We start from the raw sequence: 24,500 nt of genomic DNA, 5'->3' as shown, positions 1-24,500 counted from the left end.
ATACAGAATATATAGAGAGTCAGTAAACACAGTTCAATTTAGAAAAATATTTCTGCTAAAATTTTAATGATAAGTGGGAGAATGTTTCCATTTTTATCTTCCAAATTTCAGACTGCTGAAGGCCAATTTCAAAAATGAAGAAGAGGTGTGATTACATCTGATAAGAGGATGGGGGAAAATTTGCAGAAGATACAAGACATTCGTAGAATAGGGAGATGTTATAAAGGAAAAAACTAACTACATACAAATTGGGTAATAAAGAGAAGGCAAACTATGTGTTGGGAATTAAATCCCTGTAGGAGAACTCCAGTGCCAGCCATTGCAGAACGCAATTCTTTCTGCAAATATTTAGTTAGTTTTTCTATGTTCAAGGCATTGTTCTAGATGCCAGATATATAGCAGCAAACAGAACAGACAATAATTCCTGCCCACATCGTGCTTACATTCTAGTGCAGGACAGACAATAAACACATAAATGGTTAAAATACATATATCAGGGGTGGTAGATGCTATGGAGAAAAATAAAGCAGAGGTGTTCGGTGTGGTGGTGCTGCAATTTAAAGTAGGGCAACAGAGAAGACCCGGTGGAGAAGATGACAGTTGAAGGAAGTGAGGGAATGGACCGTGTGGACATTTGGCAGAAGAGTATTCTAATCAAAAGAACAAAAAGTGCAAATGCCTTAGGTGGGAGTGTTGCTGGAATGTTGGGAAAAGGAAAAAATACCAGTGTGGCTGGAGTTGAGTACGAAGAGTGAAAACAAGGTTATAGAGGAGGGAAGTGGAAGGACACAACCAAGTAGCCCTTTTTTGTAGGACCCAGCCCTTATCCTGAATGATGTGAGACCCACTGCAAGGCTTTGAGCTGAGGGGCGACATACTCTGATGGGTTTCTAAAGGAACTGTTCGGGTTGCTTTGTTGCAAATACATTTTGGTGAGGGGCAAGGACAAAAGCAGAAAAACTATGTAGGAAGATATTACAGTCATCTGAGTGAGATATTGTGGTGGTCTCGAACAAAATGGAAGCTGGAAGTAGTGAGAAATTATTGAGTTCTAGAAATATTTTGAAAACAGAGGTGATGGGCTTTGGTGATAATTTGATTCTGCATGTAAGAGAAAGAGAGATGTCAAGGAAGATGCCAATGAATAAATCATGTGTTTTGTATTGAGTTCAATCTAATTTTGCAAACATTTGTTCTCTACTATATTTTATTTACTATATATGAGGCACTGTGCCAGCAAGATGCAATTTCTTCTGCCAAAAGGCTTACGTTCTGAAAAAGGAAACAGACATGTAAGTCATAAATTTGCATATACTGTATTAAGTCTGATAATCAAAGTATGCTCAAGTTCTGAAAGTGGGGAGGGGTTAACTGTCACAGAGACACAGTAAGATGGTGATGGAAATCCTTTGAGAAGAGATGATGACTAAGTTGAATATTGAAGGACATGTGAGAGTTTTCTGAACTTTAGGGGAGGCTGGAGGTGTTATATTCTAGGGAGAGATCAATGCAAATGTAAAGATGCAGAGAAATAAAACAACGTGATGTGTCTAGAGAACTAGAAGCTGATTGGATTGGCTGGAATGTAAAGTACAAGATGAAGAGAGCTGGGAGCTGAGTGGAACAGGTGATGAAGGGGCTACATGCCCTGCTTCCGGCCTGGGTTTTGTTCTAAGGGGGAGGCAGTAAAAGGTTCTAAATAGGGGAAAGTTGTGATCATATGTAAGTTTTATAAAATATCACTTTGTTGATCATGAGGAGGTAGATTGAAGAGAGTAGAAGGTGAGAGGCTAGAAACCCAATTGAAAATTATTGCAACCATTGCAACTAGAGCGGAGAGCCTGAATTAAGGTGCTGTCAGAAGGAGTAGAAAAGGGCCGAGCCCGTGGCACAGTCAGGAGAGTGTGGCGCTGGGAGCGCAGGAGCGCTCCCGCTGCGGGTTCGGATCCTATATAGGGATGGCCAGTGCGCTCACAGCACTCACTGGCTGAGTGCGGTGCGGCCGGTCTCAAGAAGGAGAAAAAAAAAAAAAAGGAGTAGAAAATAAAGGATGTATTTAAAAGAAAAATAAAAAGGCCCTGTAACCAACTGGTCATAGTGAGGGAAGGAGAAGGCAGTCTGGGAGGATGTGGTTCATCAGTGAAGATTAGGGAATTCTTTAAAAAGAGAAGGTTGAGGAAGTGGGGGAAAGTGATAAGATCAATTTTGGCAGATTGAGGTGAAGAGCCTGGAAGACAAAGATGAAAATCTCCAGGGAGAAGTTGAATATATGGCCCTTAGAATTAATAGAGAATTCCAGCCTTTAGTTTTAGATCTAGTGGTGAACAACATATAGGAGGTATTTAAAACAACAGGAACACATTTGACTATCAAGGGAGAAGGCTCAAAGTGAAAAAGGTGGCCAAGAACAGAATCCTCAGGAAAATCATCTTCTAAGGAGAGGACACAGGAAAGTGAACCAACAACTGACACAGAATGTATGGTCAGACAGGTAAGACAACCAGAGGAAAAAGAGCCTCCAAAGTCTAAGAGGAGGGCTGGCTGGTTTCTCAGTTGGTTAGAGCACAGTGTTGTAACACCGAGGTCTAAGAGTTTGGATCCCTGTACCGGCCAGTTGCCAAAAGAAAAAAAATTTCACATAAAATTTGCCATCTTAACTATTTTTAAGTGTACAGTTCAGTAGCATAATTACATTTACATTGTTGTGCCAGTAATAAATTTTAAAGTCTTATAATCTTTTGGGAAAAGGGAGGGAGTGGTCAAGGGTAACAAAAGCCATGATAAGATTAAGATAAGGATAGACACATTTTGTGTGTTGGGTAATTAGGAGGTCATTGTTGACCAGAGACAGGGAAATTTTAAAAATGCAGTGATAAATTCCAATGGGTAGAAATCAGATTATAGTGGTGGATAGCTGATGAGCAGATGGCTCATGAAAGAGTGTAGATACATGTACAGACTATTCTTTCAGTGAGCTTGACTGTAAATATCCAAATCCCTCTCCTTCACATGAGATGAGTCCATGCCTGGGGACTGTAGTAGACAGAGGGGCCTTTTATCTAAAGCTGAGGCAGATGTTAAAAGCAGATGAATGTTCAGAGCTGAGAGCAAAGTGGGAAAGTGACTCTAGTAAGCTAGATAGGGGAGTTAGAAAGCGTCCCCAAGGGTGAGGGGCAGAGCCAATGTCTGAAGCTGGATTAGGAGACGAAGGATAAAACAGCTAGGCAGGGAGTTTGTAGGCAGGTACACAAGCACAATGAGCAGAGAAGGGAGACAGTGTTTGCTGCTTGCCCTGCTGTTCAAGGGACTGATCAGGGGCCCAGGCTCAGTGAGCAAGGCAGGACAACCAATAAATTGAGAGAATGGGAAAAGGTGAAGACCTGGCTTCAGGATCTCAAGGAAGATGCAGTAGAAGTAGGGCAGTTTGAGAGCTGAAAGACTAGCAGGTGGCGGTTTTACTAAGTAAAGATTTTAGAGAGAGAGGAGTTGCAGTGATAAGGTCTGGAGCATGACCATGGCAATGGACTGTGGGAGGGGCAAAAAGATGCAGGTGCTCAGAACTGAGAAGGTCAAGGTTTGGGGAAGCTGTAATGTTGGTGGAATCCTCCCTGTGGGTACTGAAGTCACCCAGGATGATGGCAGAAGTTGAATTCAAGGGAAAGAACATACCTAAGTCCTCACTGAACATGGAGGAGTGGCCAGGAGATTGCAATTATTAATAAAATAAAGAGGACAGAAAAGCTATATAGGATAAATATGAATGCAAGAGGGAGTTTTGCAAAAGTGTACATGTAATGGTGGCAGTGAGCAATGGGAAGGATGTCTTTAACTCCTGGACCTGACATACACTGGGGAGGCCTGCAAAGGAAGTAATATCCTTGAGATAGGGACAGGAAATGGACAGTTCCATTTCAGAGAAAGTGGGTGAGGAGAGATCATCTTTACAATACACATGTAAACACTCTATGCTTCCAGAAAGTAAGGATCATTCTTTATATTCTACAAGGACTATTGAATTAAGAGTTTCCAGGGAATCACAAAAGGCAGTTGTACTTACTGGGTAGTATTTAATATGATCAGGTCTTAAATAAGATGCCATGAACATAAACATTTAAAGTCAAATATATAATAAATAATCATTAAGTTATAAAGTACATAGTTCATATTAAAACTAAATTCTCAGATGCAAATGTAAATACAACAGAGCAATAATAATGCTACAATTTTATAAGTGTCCAAAGAAGGCACTTTCAGCTAAAATATTAAAAATCATGGTTAATTTTCCCTGAACTCCCATGATCTACAGCTGTTTTTATTCTCTTCTTCCTTCCTTTCTTCTTTTTTCTTTTTCTCCATCTTTCTTCCTCTTTTCCTTCTTTCCTTTTTGCCTTCCTTCCTTCTTTCCTTCCTTCTTCTTTTTTTTTTTCCCTTGGAACATTTCCCTTATTCCTACAGTGAGTGTTGTTTCGTATGCTATTGAGATAATGTTGAGTGACCAAACATCAGACTCAGTAGAAAGTTTTACTCAGAAGTATGGTCAGGTGTTCCCATAAGAGTACCCAGAACTGTAGACAATCATAGACATATAAAGTTCTAAAGGGGGCAGAACAGACCCTAGGGATTAAGTCCAGCACCCTTGTTCTACAGATAAGGAAATGGAAACCCAAAAGGTTTAGGCAAGTGACCACAATTTTACAACCACCATTATTTCAGGTCTCCTGAATCACCACCAACAGGTGAACAGTGATATTTATGGGTTATCCTTAAATTACTATTAAGAACTGGCTAAATCTTGAACACAGAATAGTGAAGATGGAGCTGTTCAAGTATCACTTCTTCATCTTGTTTATTCCGATGCATTGCTTTTCCTGGGGTGCTGCTGGGATCTTTACCTGAGTTTTTAAACTCTGGTTAGTGAAGGCTCTTAGCCAACGCGCCATGAAATTATTTTCACTTTTAAAGTAGAGACCCTGATCAAAAGGATTAGAACAGAGATTTTTAACAATAAACACACCCAAATAAATACATTATTTTAAATATAAAGTCATGATATCAAAGTCAACAGCTATACAGCCAGATACAAGAAGTACAGACTCCATCATTTCCAAGTCATCCTGGTGCCTGCTTTCAACTTTTATCCCAATAAGCTGGGCTGGCACCATTTGACACTTAGGCAGATTTCAGATGCATATTATCATCATTAGGCACATAATTACATGACTCCTTTGTAATAACATATTTTAAAATTTTATGAGTACCTTGTTTCTGAGGATAAAACATTTCATTGAGATTTGATTAAATAATTGATTCTCAATATATCTTTTAGAACTTTAAGTCTGCATTTGTTTTAAAAATGCTTTTAAGTAGATCATTTTTTTTTCTTCTCAAAGCATAAAACCTTTCCCATCCCACATCCTTTTGAACTCACAGCCATTTTAACAATAAGAGATTCTCAAATAGCTTATACCTTTCTAGAAAAAATTCTGCTTTTCTAGAGTTTTTAACTTCATATTTAAACAAAGTCTGCTAGAGTTGTTATGAAATGGCAGTCAGAACAGGTTGCTTGGTCGAAAGATTGGAATGTTTACACAAAAGTCTGTTTTCAGTTGGGACAGGAGTCCTGGCTTCTTGACTTGTCTCTTGATTTTGATTTAATACAGGTGATTGAATTTGTCTTATACAAAGCATGCAAGCACAGTGTGTTTAAAATGCTAAATATGTTTTGAAATTTTTTCATACCAGAAGTTTCACTTTAAGAAGGAGAAATAAAAAAAGAAAGGAAGGAAGAAAGAAGGAGACACATTTGGGGTACTTAAGTCACTCAGTGAAATTATTATAAAAATTTGAGAAGAGAGCTACAAGACTTTTAAAACTCTGTTTTTCCAGAAAACTACTTGATGAATGTTCCTCTATAGCTTTTAATTGCCATGTCCACAAGCTTAAAATATTAGCTTATAAGGAAATTTGAGGTTGGAGGAAGGTAATATTAAACCCACTTCTTAATACTCTATTACCACTTTTAAAAAAAAAAGACTAAGATTGTATTCCATGAATACAGTCATATCTATAGTATTTAAATATTTTGGTAAACCCTAATAAAGAAGTAAGACTTCTTTTGTAGCCATCTGGTAAAGCTATCCTCCTGCTGCATGAGTAAATTACATACGTATATGTTAGACATTCTGAAATAAAAAGTAAACTCTTCGGATACAACTTTTTAAGTGCTCAGTTTTCATTTCTTTTAAAGAATAAAGACTTTAACTTTTCATTTTGATCCTATGCTTCTATATTTTCAGCTAGGATGAAAGTAAGTTATGATCATCATAGACCTCAATCTTGTGGTAATCAAGATCAAGGTTAATATAAGATCAATAAATTCCCAACTATATTTTTTGTTAAAATTTTTTACCTTCTCCTCCAACCAAGAAAGGTCACAGATGGGCAGTAAGATCAAGTAAAAACTTCAGAAGTCATAGAAATCCATAACATAGGAAATCAGACACTGATTGAGTAGAAAGTTTTTCCAAGTTGACCAAACACAAAGCATGTGGATGAAACTGAAGTATTGCATGGTAATTTGGGGAAAATAATCTTGACTTTGCACACTTATCTGGTTTTACCCCCCATCACTGATATATTGTACTTCTCCACTTGGAATAGCAAGAAGTGAGTTTCACTACTGTATTAGAGTATGTAATATAGTGTCCAGCTTCAAGTAAGAGCCTCAGGAATCTTCATTTCCCATGTGTTCTAGGAGAGGTGCTGATGAATCATCTGTGGAAATAGTGTAAACAGTATGGCATGAGTAACCTAAACATAGGAAGCAATCTGGATAGATAAAGATGAAGTAGAAAATCAAATGTAATTTAAGGTAGATACCTTTTGGAGAAGTGATTTCAGTCTTTCTAGGAATTCTTTGGGTGGTTTTTTCTCATAAGAATCACATGAAGGACATGTCTAGAAATCAATGAAAAAGTAACGTTCTTCTTTAAAACTTTTTTCCTATTTAATAAAAATTTAAAGTTTATTCTTTCCATTAAAGACATTAATTATGGGGGCTGGCCCGGTGGCGCACTGCTACAGTGCGCCACTTGGGAGCGTGGCAGCACTCCCGCCGAGGGTTCGGATCCCACATACAGACCGGTTCCCGCTCACTGGCTGAGCGAGGTGCGGGCGCAACACCGAGGGTTGCGGTCCCGTTGCCGGTCCCGGTCTGGTACGGGCGCGACACTGAGGGTTGCGATCCGTTGCCGGACACGAAAAAAGACAAAAAAAAAAGACTAATTATGTTTATTGGAAAACATTTGGGAAGCACATAAAGTAAGAGTGGAAAAATCACTTGTAATCCTATCCCTTGACATATATCCCCCCCACCTTTTTTTAACTTTGCATTTATGTTATTTACAGTGGTTGGCAATTTGCTTTTTTTTTTTAACAACAACATATCACAAGCATTTCCTAGATGTTAAATATTCCTCAAAAATATAATAAATAATGGTTGCTTTGTATTGCATCATAGGATGAAACAGTTACTATTTTTGGACACAAAGGTTGCTTCTAACTTTTCTCTTTTGTATACAATACTGCAAAGAACATCTCTGTGAATAATTTTTCATATACATCTTTGTTTATTTTATTTGATAAATTCCTAGAAGTAGAATTACTAAATTAAACAGATAAAAATTTTTAAGGTTTTTATTTACATTGTAAAAAGGTTTTACCTCTTGTTCCTTAGAGCATTCTTACCATTATTGAGTATTGTTAAAATTTTAATTGAAAAAAAATAAGATTTCCTTGTTTTAACTTGCATTCATTTCATTACTAGAGAGAGTGAACAATTTTTTATGTGTATACCGCCTGCTTACATTTCTGGTGTTTTTCGGTTTTTTAATTTCTTGGTTTATATTCTTTATCCTTATTCCTGTTGAAATACTAAACACCAGACCATTGCTTGGTATTTAGCATCTCAATGCTGGTTTGATGTTGTAGTGAGAACATTTGACTGAAAAGTAGTAGATTTAAGTTCTAGATATTGTTCTGACACTATTTGTGGATCTTGGGGCAGGTCACTTAACCTCTTTGGTAAGCCTCACTTTCCTCATCTATAAAATGATGGATGAGGAAAATCTATCTCCCAGGTAGTTCTAATTTCATGGCCAACATTATCATTCCACGAGTCTTTGATATTGGGTTTCAAAGACATACTTAGCTCCTTTCTTTCTGAAGAAAGTTTTAGAGAGAGATTTTTCACATGGTAATCTAGCCAAGCAATCAAAGGAAATAAGAATTATTTTGTAATATAATTAAGATTTCATTTGAATCATGTGGAATTTCTTGGAGGTGGGACAACTGATAAAAAATAATTTGAGAGTAATTAATTTTATGTTTTTCCACTGGTTTTGATTAATGCTGGAATCACTCATGTTCTTGAATATCAGCATTGCCCAGGAGTTGGCATAAGGACAGATGTACGGGAGGGTCTCAGGGTCCCCCAAATCTAGGGACTATTAAAATTCCCGAGCCAATGGCATGTAGGGACTATTGAAATTCCCCAGTCAGTCAATTAATACTGACTCTACTATTGTACAGAACAGCAAGATTTTTTAAGCGAAAGCAAAGTTTGAGATTTATCTTGGTCTCTTATAAGTATCTCTTTTCTCGTTAGAAAACTAGGATTTAACTCTTGTTAATAAGAATATAAGTTATATGTGACCATATCATGAGAAGAAAATATTTCTTTCTTCCTAAATCACAACTGGATTCTCTGCCTAATGACTTCCTCACCTTGGGAAGCTATATTAATGTATTCCAGCTACCAGGGTCTGTTTGAGTTTCTGGGCACTTTCAAGTCTGTGGACTTAAAAGAGGTGACCCCACTTCTCAAAACTCGCTATATATAATTAAGGTGTAATTATGAGGAGGCACAAGAGGCCCTGGCTACAGGGATGTGTGTTTGTGTAATGTAATAGACATAATTAATAAGTACAAAAAAGATAGATGACAAATAACAGTCTTACTAGTTTGTATTTCTGTCGTCTTCCTGCATTTGTGGGAGGTAGTTTTCTCTTCAGCTGCTTTATTAATACATTGATTATCATTTCATTGTCTCCAGTATTGACTGACTTTAGTTGGACCTTCTGAAAACATGAAAAAGCTGACCGCTCACAGTGTCTCTGAAAGATAAATAATTTGTTTTTATGTTAACAAAAGTTATTCAGAAACTAAAAAACAACCTTCCCATCATGTTTTTCCCTCTACTGGATCACATTCATTTCAACAGATGAGTGAGGTATGATTTCACCTCCTACTTAAATGTTCGGGCTGAAGAGATGGAGGCACCTGCATGTACATTTCCCCCTGTCTTTAGGAAGAAGGGACATTTCCCCGCCTCACAGAAAGAAGGGAGCCTCACTTTTTACAGTTTTTATTCCTAATTTTATACTGAGGCTATACTGAGGCATTTCCCCCTGTCTTTAGGAAGAAGGGACATTTCCCCGCCTCACAGTAAGAAGGGAGCCTCACTTTTTACAGTTTTTATTCCTAATTTTATACTGAGGCTATACTGAGGGCCATTCTGAGGACTGGGTGATAGGCAGGATCTTTGTGTTTTGTGAGGGACACTTAGTTTGGTTTAATAACACATTTGCTGAATTATGAGCCTCTAAAAGTTACACTGTGACTAGCGGCAGTTTTTGATAAGTTATGCTATAGTGTGATTTAGAATCTTTTTCATTTGTTTGCTCTTTCCCTCTGTAATGTACATAGGAGTATCTATCGGTGACATGACTTGAGCAGCATTTTATTCTGTACAATGCCAAGCGTAGTGTTTTGTTGCAAGTGAATGCTCAGTTTATATTTGTGGGATCATCAGATGAGGTAAATGAATTAAAGCCTTTCCTTTGGGGAAAGGAAGTGGGTTCCTATTTCTGATGGCATATTCCTCATCTAAGATTCCATATGCTTGCCATAGACCATGCATGACTTTTCTAAAATCCTATTTATACTCTCAGATCAGTTAGGGTAGAATTCTGCCTGAATCAAGCAGTCAAGGAAGAGAATTTGAGACTTGCCCAGTCAATGGGAGGGAAGACTATTTCTTAGAAGGTAAGAGTTTGTCTCAGAAAATGGACAAGTGGACAGAACAAGGATCAAAAATCTGTCTCTTGGTTTGGCCAAATAACTAGTGACTAGTGAATAAGCCAAAATCTTAGCAAACTGAAAAGAAAATGGAATTTATTTGAAGAGCAAAATGTATACTGACTTGTTGAAAACATATTAATGCTGATCTAAGAGCTTGTATCTAGGTTACTTATATCCAAGTTACTTTTTTCTTTTTTTCAAGTGTGTGTATATGATGCTATTTTTCCCCTGAAGTTGCTATATCTTTACCTCAGTACTGTGTATGAAAGCCACTACCTTATAATCAAAAACCTCAATCCTTCTCAGTCCTTAAAAGGGTAGTCTTATATATAATAATATTACCTGAATGTTCTCATGGACAATCAGCTGAAAATAGCATCTGGCCTGCTTTGCATTTTCCAACTCATATGCTTATCCAGTATGAATGTTGGTTAATAACATGCGTCTTTATGACACAAACCCATCAGGTTTGCTTTGCATACACAGCCACAGACGAGAATAAGCTTATCTGGTTTCCTTATAGCAGGGCAGTTTGCCTCTCATAAGGGCAAGGTGGTGTCCTTTCCATATGTTTGCCAAAATGCTTATTTAATAGAAACTATTTATAAATGTTATAGCACTTTTTTTTCCTTGAAAACCACATGTTCATGTTTATTGAAGTTTTTTCTTTTCTCTTCTTTTTGACCACAACCGGCTTAACTTACTGGAAAAAAATAATATTCATATTTAAAGAGGTAAATTTTCCAGCTGAAACTGAAAACACTAACTGCTTCACCCGTAATGATCTGAGAAACCAGCATTTCTCACAGAGGCCCATTTTGCTGAGTTAACATTTACATGTATATGTTGAAAGAAAATTAGGTTCCAAAGAAGTTGAGGGGCCCTACCAAACAAATTCCCTTGAGACCATATTGCCAGGAATGGTCAAAACCAGTGATCAAAGCTTTTACACCTGAAAAAGCTTTTCTGAAAGCCTCTGATGGCATCTGGACACTGATGTCCATATTGATGGGGCTGTGCTATCTCTCCCTTTCTTCCTTGTTCACCTGTGTTAACAGACAATGGTGGTTTGTTTTGCTTTGTTCTGCAAGCAGCAGAGCTGTCCCTGGCAATGTGTGGCTCAGGACAAATGATTGCTGAATTGGGCTTTAGATGCACATCCAAGGTAGCCTCAAAGAGGTGAAGTGGAGGAGCTATCCCTGCTGACAGCTATAAGGATGTATTAAGAGGGGGAGTGGAAAGATTAACCTCGATTCAGTCAGCCTCAGGTGACCTGTCACTCAGGAGCTTACGGGATGGCCCAAGTCCATGTTTAGCACCACCTGGAAGGATAACCATTGCTTTCCTTCGCCGTGCCTTGGTGAGAGCAGACTCCAAGGGCAAGGGTTTGTTTCCCTCCTCCTTTAACACATGAGAACATGAGGAATTTCCTGTTCCTACATTAGTTTCACAAACTAGAGGGAGCAGTAAGGAAGTCAAAAGCAAAAGTAACAAAATATTCTTCTCTTTAGCCAGAGAACAAATAAAGTGCCATTTTTGCAAGGAGGCACATTTGGCTTTGTTGTTTTGCAATGGAATATTTGAAAATATTTGCCTCCTTAAAGCCTATTTTTAACCTACTTAACATTTTTTATTCTACAAAGAAAGCCTTGGCCATTCTCACTGGGCAGCCTTGCTAACTGGGCAAGATTACCTCTGTCCCACACTCAAACTAAGTTTATATCAAGGTTCTCAATAGTGTAGCACTATTGACATTTGGGGCTGGACAATTCTTTATTGTCAGGGTCGTGTTGTATATTCTAAAATGTTTAGTAGCATCCCTGACCTTTTCCTACTAGGGGCTAGTATCACCCCCACCCCACCCCCAACTGTGACAGCCCAAAATTTCTTCAGCAATGCTAAATATTCACTGGGGGGCAAAATCACTACCAGTTGAGAACCACTGGTTATATGATTGGAAAGAAAGAGAGGAAGAGATGCCTGCTGAGGCCTATTAGAGATCTTAGATAATCACTATGTAAATGCAACATTTAAATGGTTTTATTTTCATTAAGCTTTTTAATCTTTTTAAATCTCTTACAGACCCTGCTTTGATGATAGCCCTGAAAAACTTATATAATGTTAATATAGCATTGAACAATTTTCTTCCTCAGTTTGCCTGCCAGTGCTTCATAAAGATCTTAGTTAGGACATTGGTCACTTGTATCATAGTCAGCACTGCTTGATCAGATAGATGCAGTATCGCTGAGACAAAATCCTCTTATTATGATGTAAGATAATAAATATCTGTCATTAGCAAAGCATATAAAGGAAGCACCCATTGGATTAACTCAAGTTAGAAAATGGTATATCTTTATTATTTTGCAAGTTATAGACTGCAGCTAAGAAACTCTGGAAAGGACTCTAACCGCAGCAGTAAAACAAGGTGTGTAAGATGCTGAAAAATGTATGTTTTGATAATTAGGCACATTGATTTAGAAATGCTCTAGCTTATTGGAAAAGTCTTTCCAATAAGCTGAATGTGATACTTTCATTTTAAATGCTGCTTATTAGAAAAGAACATAGTAAATGAGAGTGGTTAGGTTCAGACATAGAGAGTGAATATTAGAGAAAAGCAATAGTTGTGACTCATTCACTTTCTAAACTTTTACACATAGTCATTTACGATAATTGTTTTCTTTGCAATATATCCTCATAATTCTCCCCCTTTGTAATGTCCTAATTACTGGTAGCACTTTAAAGTTATTCTAATTTATGCAGTTAAAGGTCTGTGACCAAGAAAACATTTCCCCAGTTGCATTTATACTCTCAGGGTACCAAACCAAAAACCAGATTGACGAAGTTACTGGGGAAGATCAGCAGACAGCACTCTTTAACTATATGCTAGGCCTCTTCTTCCTGGGACTGTAACGGGTTTCAATGGCTTAAGAGATGGAATGAGTTGTTGAAATGGTCCTTTCAAAAGACCTCATCGAAAGCCAAAGACAAGACTCACTGAGGCCAAGGTATATGTGAATTATATTAGGTTTCAATGGCTTAAGAGATGGAATGAGTTGTTGAAATGGTCCTTTCGAAAGACCTCATCGAAAGCCAAAGACAAGACTCACTGAGGCCAAGGTATATGTGAATTATATTCTAAAGGGCTTTGATTTCCACACCACCATTCCTCTGTGCTATCCCTGTAATCTAATTTTTTCTTTCTTCTTTCTTTTTTTTCAGTTTGTTATTAAAAGATGAATTTTGCTTCTTATGGTATGTATCTATATTTCTTAAATAGAATGACAAAGAGAGCTGAAGAGCTTTCGTGCCCAAGGTCTTTTAATATGTAATTTGCTGTTAATCATTCAGAAAGTGATCACAGTGTAGATTTCTTTTCTAGTTTTGTTATTCTGTCTCAACAGTACTACTTCGGAGTACTCTTAGAGATTCTTGAAGATAAACATATATTTTGTAAGGAATGTAGTATAGCATTTTATTGGTTGATTTGTTGGTAAATCAATGAATATTTGACTAAAATAGAAATAAATATTTTACCAATTATTAAAGCCCAAATTCATTGAAATTGAATTCCTAAATAGTCATGCCTAATGCCTTTCTTATTGGATTTAAAAACTTAAATCAAATATATTTTCAGAAATAAATTCAACTGGTCTTACCTTTACATCATGTGGAGCTGGCAGAAATTCAGGGTCCTAGAGCAAAAGAAAATCAGTTCTGAGTTATTTTTATAAGTCAAAAGCCTCCTTTTGCATTAACTGAAAACTATTACTTAAATTTTGTTGTGACAAGTATGGCCTTACCAAGTTATTCACATAATTTTTCAGCTGATCAACAACATCTATAAGTTGGCGCATTCTAATCATGAGACGATCTTGCCCTTGGGAGCTTGATTTATGGGCCAGTGTCCCCAAGAAGGTGACCATTAGACAGATGACCATCCTCTCCATGCTGCCAGGACTGGATCTTATAAGTACCATCAGTAGAGCAAGACCTTGGTCTCCTTTTCACTTCAGTTTGTGAACAGGTTGTCAGTGAAGCTACCTATTTATTCATCCTTCAGGGAGAGGTAAAGCCCTCCCATTGCAGCCTGGAAATCTTTGTAAAATGGATGAATGTGAGTAACTCTTTTTTCTTTTCCACTGGCTAGGTATACGTGTGCATGTGCTAATGCGTGGGGGCAGGGATTGATGGAGTCAACGAAATGTGCCCCATCTGCATCTTAGACAGGAAAAAGAGAGAAATGGGTGAATTCCAACTTTCAGCATGAATCAAAAAGTATGTAGGGTAAACAGTAGGTACTACAAGATTTCAAAGAAGTAAACAAAAACACTTTGATCTCTTTTGTCTGCCTCCATGGCATCTTACCTGTTCTCTCTGACAGTCATAAGGGCACTTTAGTAATGAGTAAAGTGGCAACATGCACTTTCTTGCAGGACTTTTTCTTATGGTAATAATTGTGTCTTTTGACTGAAATCACCCAGTATTCCATCACAAAGATAGAAGGAGAGGCTACCTTTCAGAATATTTTAAATAAAGGGGGTATTTTCCAAATTAGCAAGAATGTTTTAGGTTCTTATCAGGTTAAAAGAGTTTAAAATAAAATTTGCTTCCAACTCTTCACCAAAACATCTTTAGTGACATTATTGTTGACTTCTGACATTTTATTTAACAATTTGATTTATAAATATCATAAATGATTCTAAGGGACTCTGTAGAAAATTCATCCCCCATCAAGATCTCACTTTACCATCACTAAAACAAAACTCTAATGTCTATCTCTTTTATATAATGCACAAATTATATGAATGAAAAGTGCTAATACTCGTTTCCATCCAAACCAAAATACATTTTAAAACAGCAGAATCAGGGCCGACCCCGTGGCTCACTCAGGAGAGTGTGGTGCTGGTAGCGCCGAGGCCACAGGTTTGGATCCTATATAGGGATCGCCGGTGCGCTCACTGGCTGAGCGTGGTGCAGACGACATTGTGTTGAGGGTTGCAATCCCCTTACCAGTCAAAAAAACCAGCAAAATCAAAAATATTCATAGAAGACTCTTCTTCTCTTAGAGGAGTGTTACTTATTTCTGTTAAATATTACTTCCTCTGGGTGTGAGCAACACATTTTTATTTGCATGTATGACCAGGTAGAGGCTACTCTTTATTTAAGGAAATTGAACATAATATTCTAGCTAGAAAAAGTACCACAGTTGGGTCTTACAAATAAAATTCTTGACTGTAGATTTTATTTATTTATTTATCAATCTGTTTCATTACATACTCACAGCCATACTTCAGAATGTTATATAGCCAAGCTAAATCGGAATTTGGACTTGATTTACTCTGAAGGTTGACTGTAATCTTTTTTATCATAGAATATCTATTCAAGAGTATACAAGTTTGGCCTTACACAGTAGATAAGAATTCTTACAATGTGATCAAGAAGTCCTCCCTGGAATCATTGAATTCTATAGGGGAGGGTTCTGTGTAAACATATGGATGCATATGGAGTAAGAGTTGCCACTTGGTACCTCACCATTGCCTGCATGGTCTTTGTACATGCTTTCCTTATCCACCTAAACAGATGCATGTCTGCTTCAAGACACTAACTGCAGTGGTTAAGAACTCAATGTATGAAGCAGAATGCTTGAGTTCAAACCCAGGCCCTAACACTTAATAGCACATATGACCCTGAGTATATTATTGCAAAAGGAAGATAAGTATAGAATCTATTCATAGGGTTATGATGAAGCTTAAATGAGACATTCCAAGTAAAAGGGCTAAGTACAACACATGATAAAATCCCAGGAGGTTGGCTTGCTGATCATGGGTGAATAGAGAGAATTTATGAAGTCTAGAGAGACTAAAGTGATCCACAGAAGGAAAAGCATGGGCAGTTGGGCGCTCAGCCAAAATACATGGGTGTGGTTGTACTGGTTGTAAAAAAGTTGAAAGTCTTTCATACTGCTTAGAGAAAACTACTACTCCTGGCCGTGGAGTATTTCACCACCAACTAGACACCCAAATCCCTCCCTAAGACCTCCCAGCCGTCTCTATAATCCATCAGGGGTCTCCAGGGTCCTACTCCAGCATTATGACCTAAGACGCTTCTCAGAGTCAGATTTCCTGTCTTAAGTGACATTAAGCATTTTGAATACTACCCCTCTGGTCTGGTAGACTGAATAATGACCCCCCGCCCCCCCAAGATGTCTGTGTCCTAATCCCTGGAACCTGTAAATATGTTACCTTTTGTGACAAAAGGGACTTTGCAGATGCAATTAAATTAAAGATCTTGAGCTGGGAGATTATCTTCGATTATCCAGGTGGGTATAATATAATCACAGGAGTCCTTATACAAGGAAGTCAGGAGGGTCAAAGTCAAAGAAGGAGATGTGATGACAGAAGCAGAGGCTGGAGCAATGTGGGGCCAGTAGCCGAGGAATACAGGAAGCCTCTAGAAGCTGGGAAAGGCAAGGAACAGCTTCTCCCCTAGAGCCTCCAGAAAGAAGACAGTCCTACAACCACCTTGATTTTAGCCCCATAAAGCTCATTTTGGACTTCTGACCTTTAGAACTACATGATAATAATTTTATGTTGTTTTTAAATCACTGAGTTTGTGGTAATTTGTTACAGAAGCAATAGGAAATTAACATACCTGGGTATGGAATTTTTACTCTTGGAAAAAAGGCGGAAAAAGTGGGAAAGAGAGGATGAAGTGATAAGGAGAGAACCAGTAAAGGCTGAAATTTTATTGGGCTTTTGAGGGGTACAGGTAAAGGGGAAAAGGAAGTGCGAAGAAGAGAGTGAAGTAGCTCCCACATGGTATGGGACTCTAGAAACAAAAATATATAATGTATCATGAGGACTTTCTAGAAAGTCTGATGTGTGTTGTAACAACTTCTTCCTAGCCTGGAAAAGGCTTCACTCGGGATTGATGATATATTTCAAAGTTATGGAGCCCAATTTGCATTTCATTTGAATTTATCACTGTCAGGATGAACCTTAGGATGGGAGCAAGGCGGCCCAGAGTTATTTGAGTCATACAGGCTAAGTAGATTGTTCTCTGCTGAGAAATATTAACCTTATTGCTGTCATGGATGCATCATTTCACTGGGGTCTTCATAGCTTTTTACTATTTCAATTATAACCATTTTTATAATCTAGATACATTCAGTCCTGCTAAGATTTGTTTTGAAAATAAACATCTATTCCAATTAGATTTATATAACAGAGAACAATTTGAGTATAATGAGAATTTTGTGTTCACATATGTGCTATTTCATCTGTAAGAAATGCTAGATGAATGCAGAAAACTGCATCCAGGTGAACTGGGAATGCACAAAATGCACACACACCTCAAACATCCACCAGCTACCTCACTTCACTGCGTGTGTATGGAACCACACCCATCCACACCTGGTGTCACAATTTTCCATACCAGAAAATCCTCCTTTGCCACTTCTCAATAACTCAAAAATTATAGCCCTTCCAACACCCAACTCCATGAGCAAATGTCAGATCTTTTTCTAGGAAATGTGACATGTTTATTGTATTGTAGTATTTATTAACCATTTAACATGTCTAAAACTGTTATCTTTTTTGTTAGGTTATCTTCCTTTTTAGTGTCACTGATGAAGTTATTGTACCTTCTAAACTCATTTTTCCCATAAGCCTGTGGTTAGTGGTGCCATTTTGTATAATACAGTGATTTTTAGAAACATGTATGTCACATTACAGCAGAACTGACTATTTTGTCTGGAAGGGCAATACTTATGCCTCAACGGTGACTAGTTAATCAAGGTAAAAATCAAGAATAGGATATAGAATTTATTCTTTAGGTGAGAGAGAAAAGGGAGATAATGGAGAACGGGAGAAAGAACGAAAAACAACTATTTATTCCTCATTTTTATACATGGCCCATCCAAGTGTGGGCATATAAAAATCCTGGTGCTCACTCCTGCTTTGGTTCCCATTAGCACAGGGAGGCTTATCTTGGCATCTATGAGACCCCAGGATTATATAATGTGTTTCAGAGGTCCATGAGCCTCCTGAAATTATTTGCAAAATTTTGAGTTTATATTTGTGGGGAAAAGGGAAACTTAAAGTTTATCAGCTTCTCAAAGGAAATGTCATGCAACTGCTGTTTTCCTTTTCCAGCCTCCAGAGTCTTCTGTGAAGGACGGTGGGAACTATGTTTCTTCAGCATGTGTGCACCATTGTGCATGAGTACAGCTGTTCCAGAATTTCTATGCAGAAGAAGCTGAGGGACAGCAGACTGGCTGGAAGCCACACTTTACAGCAAACATATTTTTTACAGCAAAACACATTTTACTCAGTTTCCATGTTTATTTAGGGGGAAGAAACTCACCTTGGAGTGAGGTGATGCGTTTTACTAGATGAGTTCTTTCCAGGAATATAACTGAGATCATCACCATGAAAGCATGAAACTTTAGTCATATACTCAAGGGAATGCATGGACATATTTCAAGAATTTTCTCTAATGGACTATGCTTATAGAACACTTGGTCAGGGCAACAGTGAGGCCAGGGAACATTCAGCCAGGGAGAGCAGGCTGGGGGTGAGGATTAAAGGGAAGAAGTTGAAGTCTGAAAATGAATGCATGGGGAAAGCTGTGCAGATCTGAAACTGTGCTGGACACTGTTTATACCCAACTCCCTTTGCTCTGTTTTCATGGTTCTTCCTTGTGACCATTACATGTCAATTACTTCCTTTCTGCTTTCACTTTTCTTGGCCCCTCATGCGTAGAATTAGATGTTCTGCATGGCAAACTCTGGGAAAAGAGGCCTCCAGTGTTTAGAGTGATATCAAGTTATTATGATGTGTACTACTTCTGCATACTAATATTATTCAGACAGGTGGCTTGTCTCCAGGCTGGTATGAGCCTTAGGTAGGTGTATGCCTAATTGGAAGAAAAAATTCACTGGGATAATTGAAGACAATTTTTGTAATTTCCAACAGTGTTCTGGTAACAGCTGAAAATATTCTAACTTGTTTGACTTGAGGGAAAAAAAATCAAGGAGGAGAGTCCTCAAGGGTTTGCTAAAGTCCTCTCTGTAAAACCTGCCTTGAACGAACACTCCTATTCCCTCTTCTCTCCTTCCTCTGAACTCAGTGTTTTTATTGATATTACTGACTTGATTTCTTTTCTAGAATATATGTAATAAGTAATGTTGTGTATATACAACCCATATGTACATAACAAGGGCAATTCCTTCTAATGTTCAAATTTAATGACTTTGTATCACTATTGCACATCTTTATAATAGAATATTTCCTTCCATTCCAGGGTTCTCCCACTATGTAGATCAAAAGGTCAGTCTTGGTAACTGTCGTCTCAGAAGAGGAAAACAAAAGGCTTCTCAGGCTGCCTGAACTCTAGCTCTTGTTGCTGTGGCCCCTCTGGTATCACTGGTGGCCCCAGAGTCTGATAGTCAGTGTGTTGCTCTGCAGGGGCATTCATTGCTACTGCTCATCCCACAGTGGCTTTTCTGGAGGAATGGGGACCTCTATTCTGGTAGTAGACTCAGATGGGTTACTCTGTGATACTCTAGGCCTGGTCTCTTTAGGTACAGATCTCTCTGCTGTCGCTCACACAGAGTCATTTTCTGGAGGCACAGTCCTGTTGCTGAAGTGCTGGGTCCAGAGGAGTTCCAGCATCAGCCATATGGGCCCTTTCCTCAGATCTTGGTTCTAACATGCCTAGTCTCCTGTGATACCCATCAGTAAGGCTAGAGATCAGATGTCCTCCATTCCATGACCACCAGGCATAGAGGACATAGAAAAAGAACCAAAGATCTACACTGTCAACCTGGTTCTACTTTAGCCCCACACCAGAAGATAAGCCTGTCTAGCATCCATGGTCAGAGAAATCCTTTTCTCTCTGGACTCAGGACCTGTCTGTTTCCTTTCTGTATTAATCTGTTGCTGTCACTTATAACAGAATACCTGAAACTGGTCCAAGGTCTGGGGAACATATCTGGTGAGGGCCATCTTCTTGGCGTGGGCTCCGTACAGGGCCTGGTGGCAATGCAGGTGTCTCATGGTGAGGATGGCATGAGCAAGAGAGCTTAGTACCTCACCAGATGTGTTCCCTGACCTGGGACTTCCCAGCCTCTAAAACTGTAAGAAATAAATTTTATTTCTTTATAAATTTCCCAGTTTTAGGTATACCATTGTAAGTGACAGAAAACAGACTAATCTACTTCCCTAAGCTGATGGGTGCTATACTATCTTTTGTCTTGACCCTGCAGCCCCCAACATATAGTTATGAAAATAAAGTATTCAAAATTAGCCTTTGCTCTGCCTTCTTCCTCAGATCTGTCCTGAGCCCTTGTTAATCACCTGAATAGGAAACTTCTGATAGTGTTTTCCCAAGGAGGAGCAGCAGAATCTTATAGAAAGGAGTCCACAAGCAGAATGTGACTCACATTCTGGGCCAGTTATTTCTCTTTTTAGGAATGAAGATTCTTTTTGGAAAATTACTACTTTTTATTTTTTATTTAGAAAAGTAACATATGTGAGTCATAAAATAAAGAATTCAAAGAACAGAAATAAATCAAAAGGCAAAATATAAAATTACTCCCTTTTGTTTCCTAATTTTTTAAAAAGAAATAGAATTATACGTGGTGATAGAGACATATAGGAATAAAGAGACAGAGATATAGACACAGAAAAATGTGAGAGTTTTTTACATAAAAATCAATCTTACCATACATATTCTATAACTTTCCTTTTTCATTCAGCCTATGTCAGGGATAGCGGTCTATACAGTATTCACACACAGGGCTATCTCATTTAAGTAGCTGGGTTAATATTCCATTATATGACTGTACTACAATTTGTCCATTCATAACTCTACTGATAAACATTTAGATTGTTTCCATTTTTTACCTACTAAAAACAGTGCTGCAATGAATATCCTTAGACATCTCTCTCTCTAAGCATATGTGAAATATATTTCTTTAGGATTATATTTTAGCATATATATCCAGAATTTCAGTTCATGAGTGGAAAGATCCTTTAAAAAATTTGACAGAAACTGTCAAACTTCCCTTTAACATGTCATACCAATTTACACTCCCACCAACACAGAGAGTTTCCTTTCCTCCCCCATTCTCATCAATACTTTATATTATGAATATTTAAAATATTTGCCAGTAGGTTAGGGCGAAAAATAGTATCCTATTATTGGTTTGTCTTTCTTTGATGAGTAGTTAGGTCTGCCATATTTTTATTCATGTATTTATTTTTCTGGAAGCATCTTTGTTCATATTGTTTGCCCATCTATTCAGTTGCTTCTTCTTTACTTGTATGGGCTCTTTTTCTATTAAAGATACATTAAACATGTTGAAATTATTTCCTCTATGGTATCTTTTGCCGTGCAGAGGTTTTAAGTTTTTATGTTATTGTATCTGAGAGTCTTTTGTTTTAGTCATTCACCCCAGTTTAATATTAAAAATGTCTCAAATTCCAAAACAATAAATGGTAGTAATTGATTTAATGTTCCTCTTGATTGAATAACGCTAATGCCAAGAGAACCTGGTGAATTCAGGGGTTCTTTTAAGTGAATTTTCATTTAATTCATCACAAGGCTAGCTACATACTTTTTTGAAGTATAATAATACATATATTGTTGTGTATGATTTAGTCAGTTTATAGATAATGTACCATGCATCACTAGATTCATGGACCCCCTGAACACCATTGTTTTAGAACAATAATTGTATATAATATGTAATTATTTTATATATATATATATGGATCTAATCTTATACCATACTCAGTGGGGATAAAGCACTGTAGAATCCTGAAATGGCATCTGAGCCATCAAAAGTCAATTACGTTCACTACAGTTTTAGTGTTGACTATCTTATTTTACTTGAATTCTTTAAATATGGATTCTTCATGTACAAGGTGCATGGTAGCTCTACAAACAACAGTACATGATTAACAAATTGGAGGACTGGAAAACAGAGACTCTGTGAGATTTGCCCAGTGGACTCCAAGCCTACCCTGAAATCAGTCTTTAAACTGAGAAATAGTTACTCCTGATAGATCCTTCTGCTACTAATAAAGGGGAATGGGGTGACTCCTTCTGAGAAAAGACCTTGGACCAATCAAAAAGATAATAATATTAATAATTATTCTAGCAAACACTAATGTAGCTAAGTGCCTTACAGACAATATCTCATTTAAAGCAACAACATAAGAAGTAAGTACTATGATTATCCCTCTTTACAGATGAGAAAACCAAAGCACAAAGTTAAGTAATACATTAGAGTGATTGGAGGAACTGCCTCCAACACCTGACCACTTCTGTCTACCACAGGAAACTGCCTCCATTGCTAGTGTCATTGGGTTATAACAGAATAGCCTGTGCAGTTCATGAGACCGCATAAAGGGACTGGACCCCAGTGAAGATGTTTCTGACACATGGAATACTTTTGGTGCTACCCAGAATTTAAATTTATATCTTGTCTGGGTTAATTAAATAATCAGCTTCTAATCTGCGTTGGAATATCCAATTGCCTCTCTTTCATTTACTTTTACCCAATGATGACCTGGTCAGTGTAAGACTTGATAATAATTTTCCAGTGTTTTATATTCACACAAGAAGAGAGAAAGAAATGAATAAACTCCTGCAATCATTTGGGTCTTGATAGCATAGAACAGATCAATCAGGAAATTAGCTCTCTTGATAACTTACAGGCCAAAAATGTGACTTAGTTATGTACAATTATTGTTCAGTTTTCATGATTTTAAAGCCTCTTCATATTGATGACAACAGGACACTCATCTTTGGCTCCAATTAGCTCCCAGAACTTTAAAATACACACCAAGAGGAAAATCAGTAGAGGAAGAAAGGAAAATGCAGAGACAAAAGAAGCATGCTTATAAAGAGAACTGAAAGTAAGTCTTCATGAAATAGAAATGAATGGTTCAGTGTTTTGGGATATGCACAGTTATGTCATCGCAGGTCATGTCAGTATATTTAGCAAAATGTCCTGATATTCTTCTGCCATCTGGATGTGGATCAACCAGAACCTTTAATAATATAACAGGCATGAGGCACTCTCTAGTCCTTGACTTGATTTACTGATCGTTGCTGCCATGTTCAGAGAACACTTTTTAATGAGTTGGTGTTCAGGTCAACATTACCAACCAGAACCTTTAATAATATAATAGGCATGAGGCACTCTCTAATCCTTGACTTGATTTACCTAGCTCTCAGAACCACTGCTCTGATCGTTGCTGCCATGTTCAGAGAACACTTTTTAATGAGTTGGTGTTCAGGTCAACATTAGAAATGTTTACATTTAGGCCTTAGAAATGTTAGGATTAAGGTGGCTGAAGAAGGTCAATGGTAATCATTGAGAACGATGACTGCCAGGAGGCGCATCACAAACAAGACATTGAACCTAGGAAAGCTCTGGGCATCCACCTGCCTCTCCCTTTGCCTCCTCCTTCCTCTCTGATCTCTCTATTCCTCCTTCCTCTTTTGTTGCTTGATCACTCCAGGTTTCTTCTCTTCTTTTTCCCTCGTTTTGTTTTCTTTCATCCCAGTTTGTTTCTTGTTCAGATCCTCATACCGTGAAACCAAAATATATTTTAATTGCAATAGTTTTATTAAATAAAGCTTTCTAGTCTCAACTGTAAATATTTGTGTAAAGTAAAATGAATTGAACACTGTAATGTCTCTAAGGAGCAGAGAGAGAGTCTCTTTTAAATGATCTTTGGTATTTGATCTGTTTTTTTCCTCTCCCTTGAATCAATGATCTTTTTACGAAAAAACAAACAACACTCATTGCCTTCTCCTGATTTATGGAAATGTAAGTCAGGGAAAACTATAAAAAGGCAATATCTGCTTAGTGTCTGGGGAAAAGATAATTTGGCAATATCCTGTGTTTACTTTTTGAATCTCTAAGAAGCAATTTTATTTTGGAAAGCACTCTGTTACCTTTTGTTAATCCCTTTCTGTGTTTAAAGCTCTGTGTCCAAAGCTCTCTGAGTTGTCACAGCTAGGGACCTCTGTGGGTACCCCCACACAGTTAGCTCCAACACTACATATAACACATACCAAACCTGAGTCATTCACACACACACACAAATCCAGAAGGTACCACCAGAAAAGAAACGCTTTGTTTGATTTTGTGTATGATACTAGAGTATTTCTGTTTTCATTTATCTGCTAAGTTTTTTTTGTGAATAATCCAGAAAAAGATTGTGTGATAGGTTTATGTTTCTCGTAAGCTCATAAATGGTATAAAAAAATAACTAATTAATAAGGTAAATTTATTACTGGGGGGAGGCTGCCTGAGACAGAGCTCAAGGAAGGCTTCAAAA

General features: G+C 37.7%; 1 protein-coding gene across 1 annotated transcript; it reads right to left on the bottom strand.

Annotated features, from left to right (window-relative positions):
- Positions 1–6,642: 6,642 nt before the first annotated feature.
- Positions 6,643–14,153, bottom strand: IL21 (interleukin 21). The gene is made up of 5 exons (XM_008590498.1): positions 13,941–14,153; positions 13,797–13,832; positions 9,018–9,173; positions 6,880–6,957; positions 6,643–6,774 (listed from the first exon to the last, which is right to left on the bottom strand). Exons 1-5 carry the CDS (start codon positions 14,115–14,117, stop codon positions 6,751–6,753), a joined length of 471 nt encoding a protein of 156 aa, XP_008588720.1. The 5' UTR covers positions 14,118–14,153; the 3' UTR covers positions 6,643–6,750.
- Positions 14,154–24,500: the final 10,347 nt, after the last annotated feature.

Source organism: Galeopterus variegatus, unplaced genomic scaffold (genome assembly GCF_000696425.1).
Source record: "Galeopterus variegatus unplaced genomic scaffold, G_variegatus-3.0.2 Scaffold6162, whole genome shotgun sequence".
Lineage (NCBI taxonomy): Eukaryota > Metazoa > Chordata > Mammalia > Dermoptera > Cynocephalidae > Galeopterus > Galeopterus variegatus.
Note: the sequence above shows the minus strand (reverse complement) of the source record. Positions and strands in the feature narration are given on the sequence as shown.

Excerpts from the sequence above, each read along its gene's own strand:
- IL21 (XM_008590498.1), bottom strand. The coding sequence starts at position 14,117 with ATGGTACTTATAAGATCCAGTCCTGGCAGCATGGAGAGGATGGTCATC. Across the intron at positions 9,174-13,796 it reads CAGCTCCACATGATGTAAAG|AGACACTGTGAGCGGTCAGC; the intron begins GTAAGACCAGTT and ends TTTATCTTTCAG. Across the intron at positions 6,958-9,017 it reads GACGACAGAAATACAAACTA|ACATGTCCTTCATGTGATTC; the intron begins GTAAGACTGTTA and ends ATTGATTTCTAG.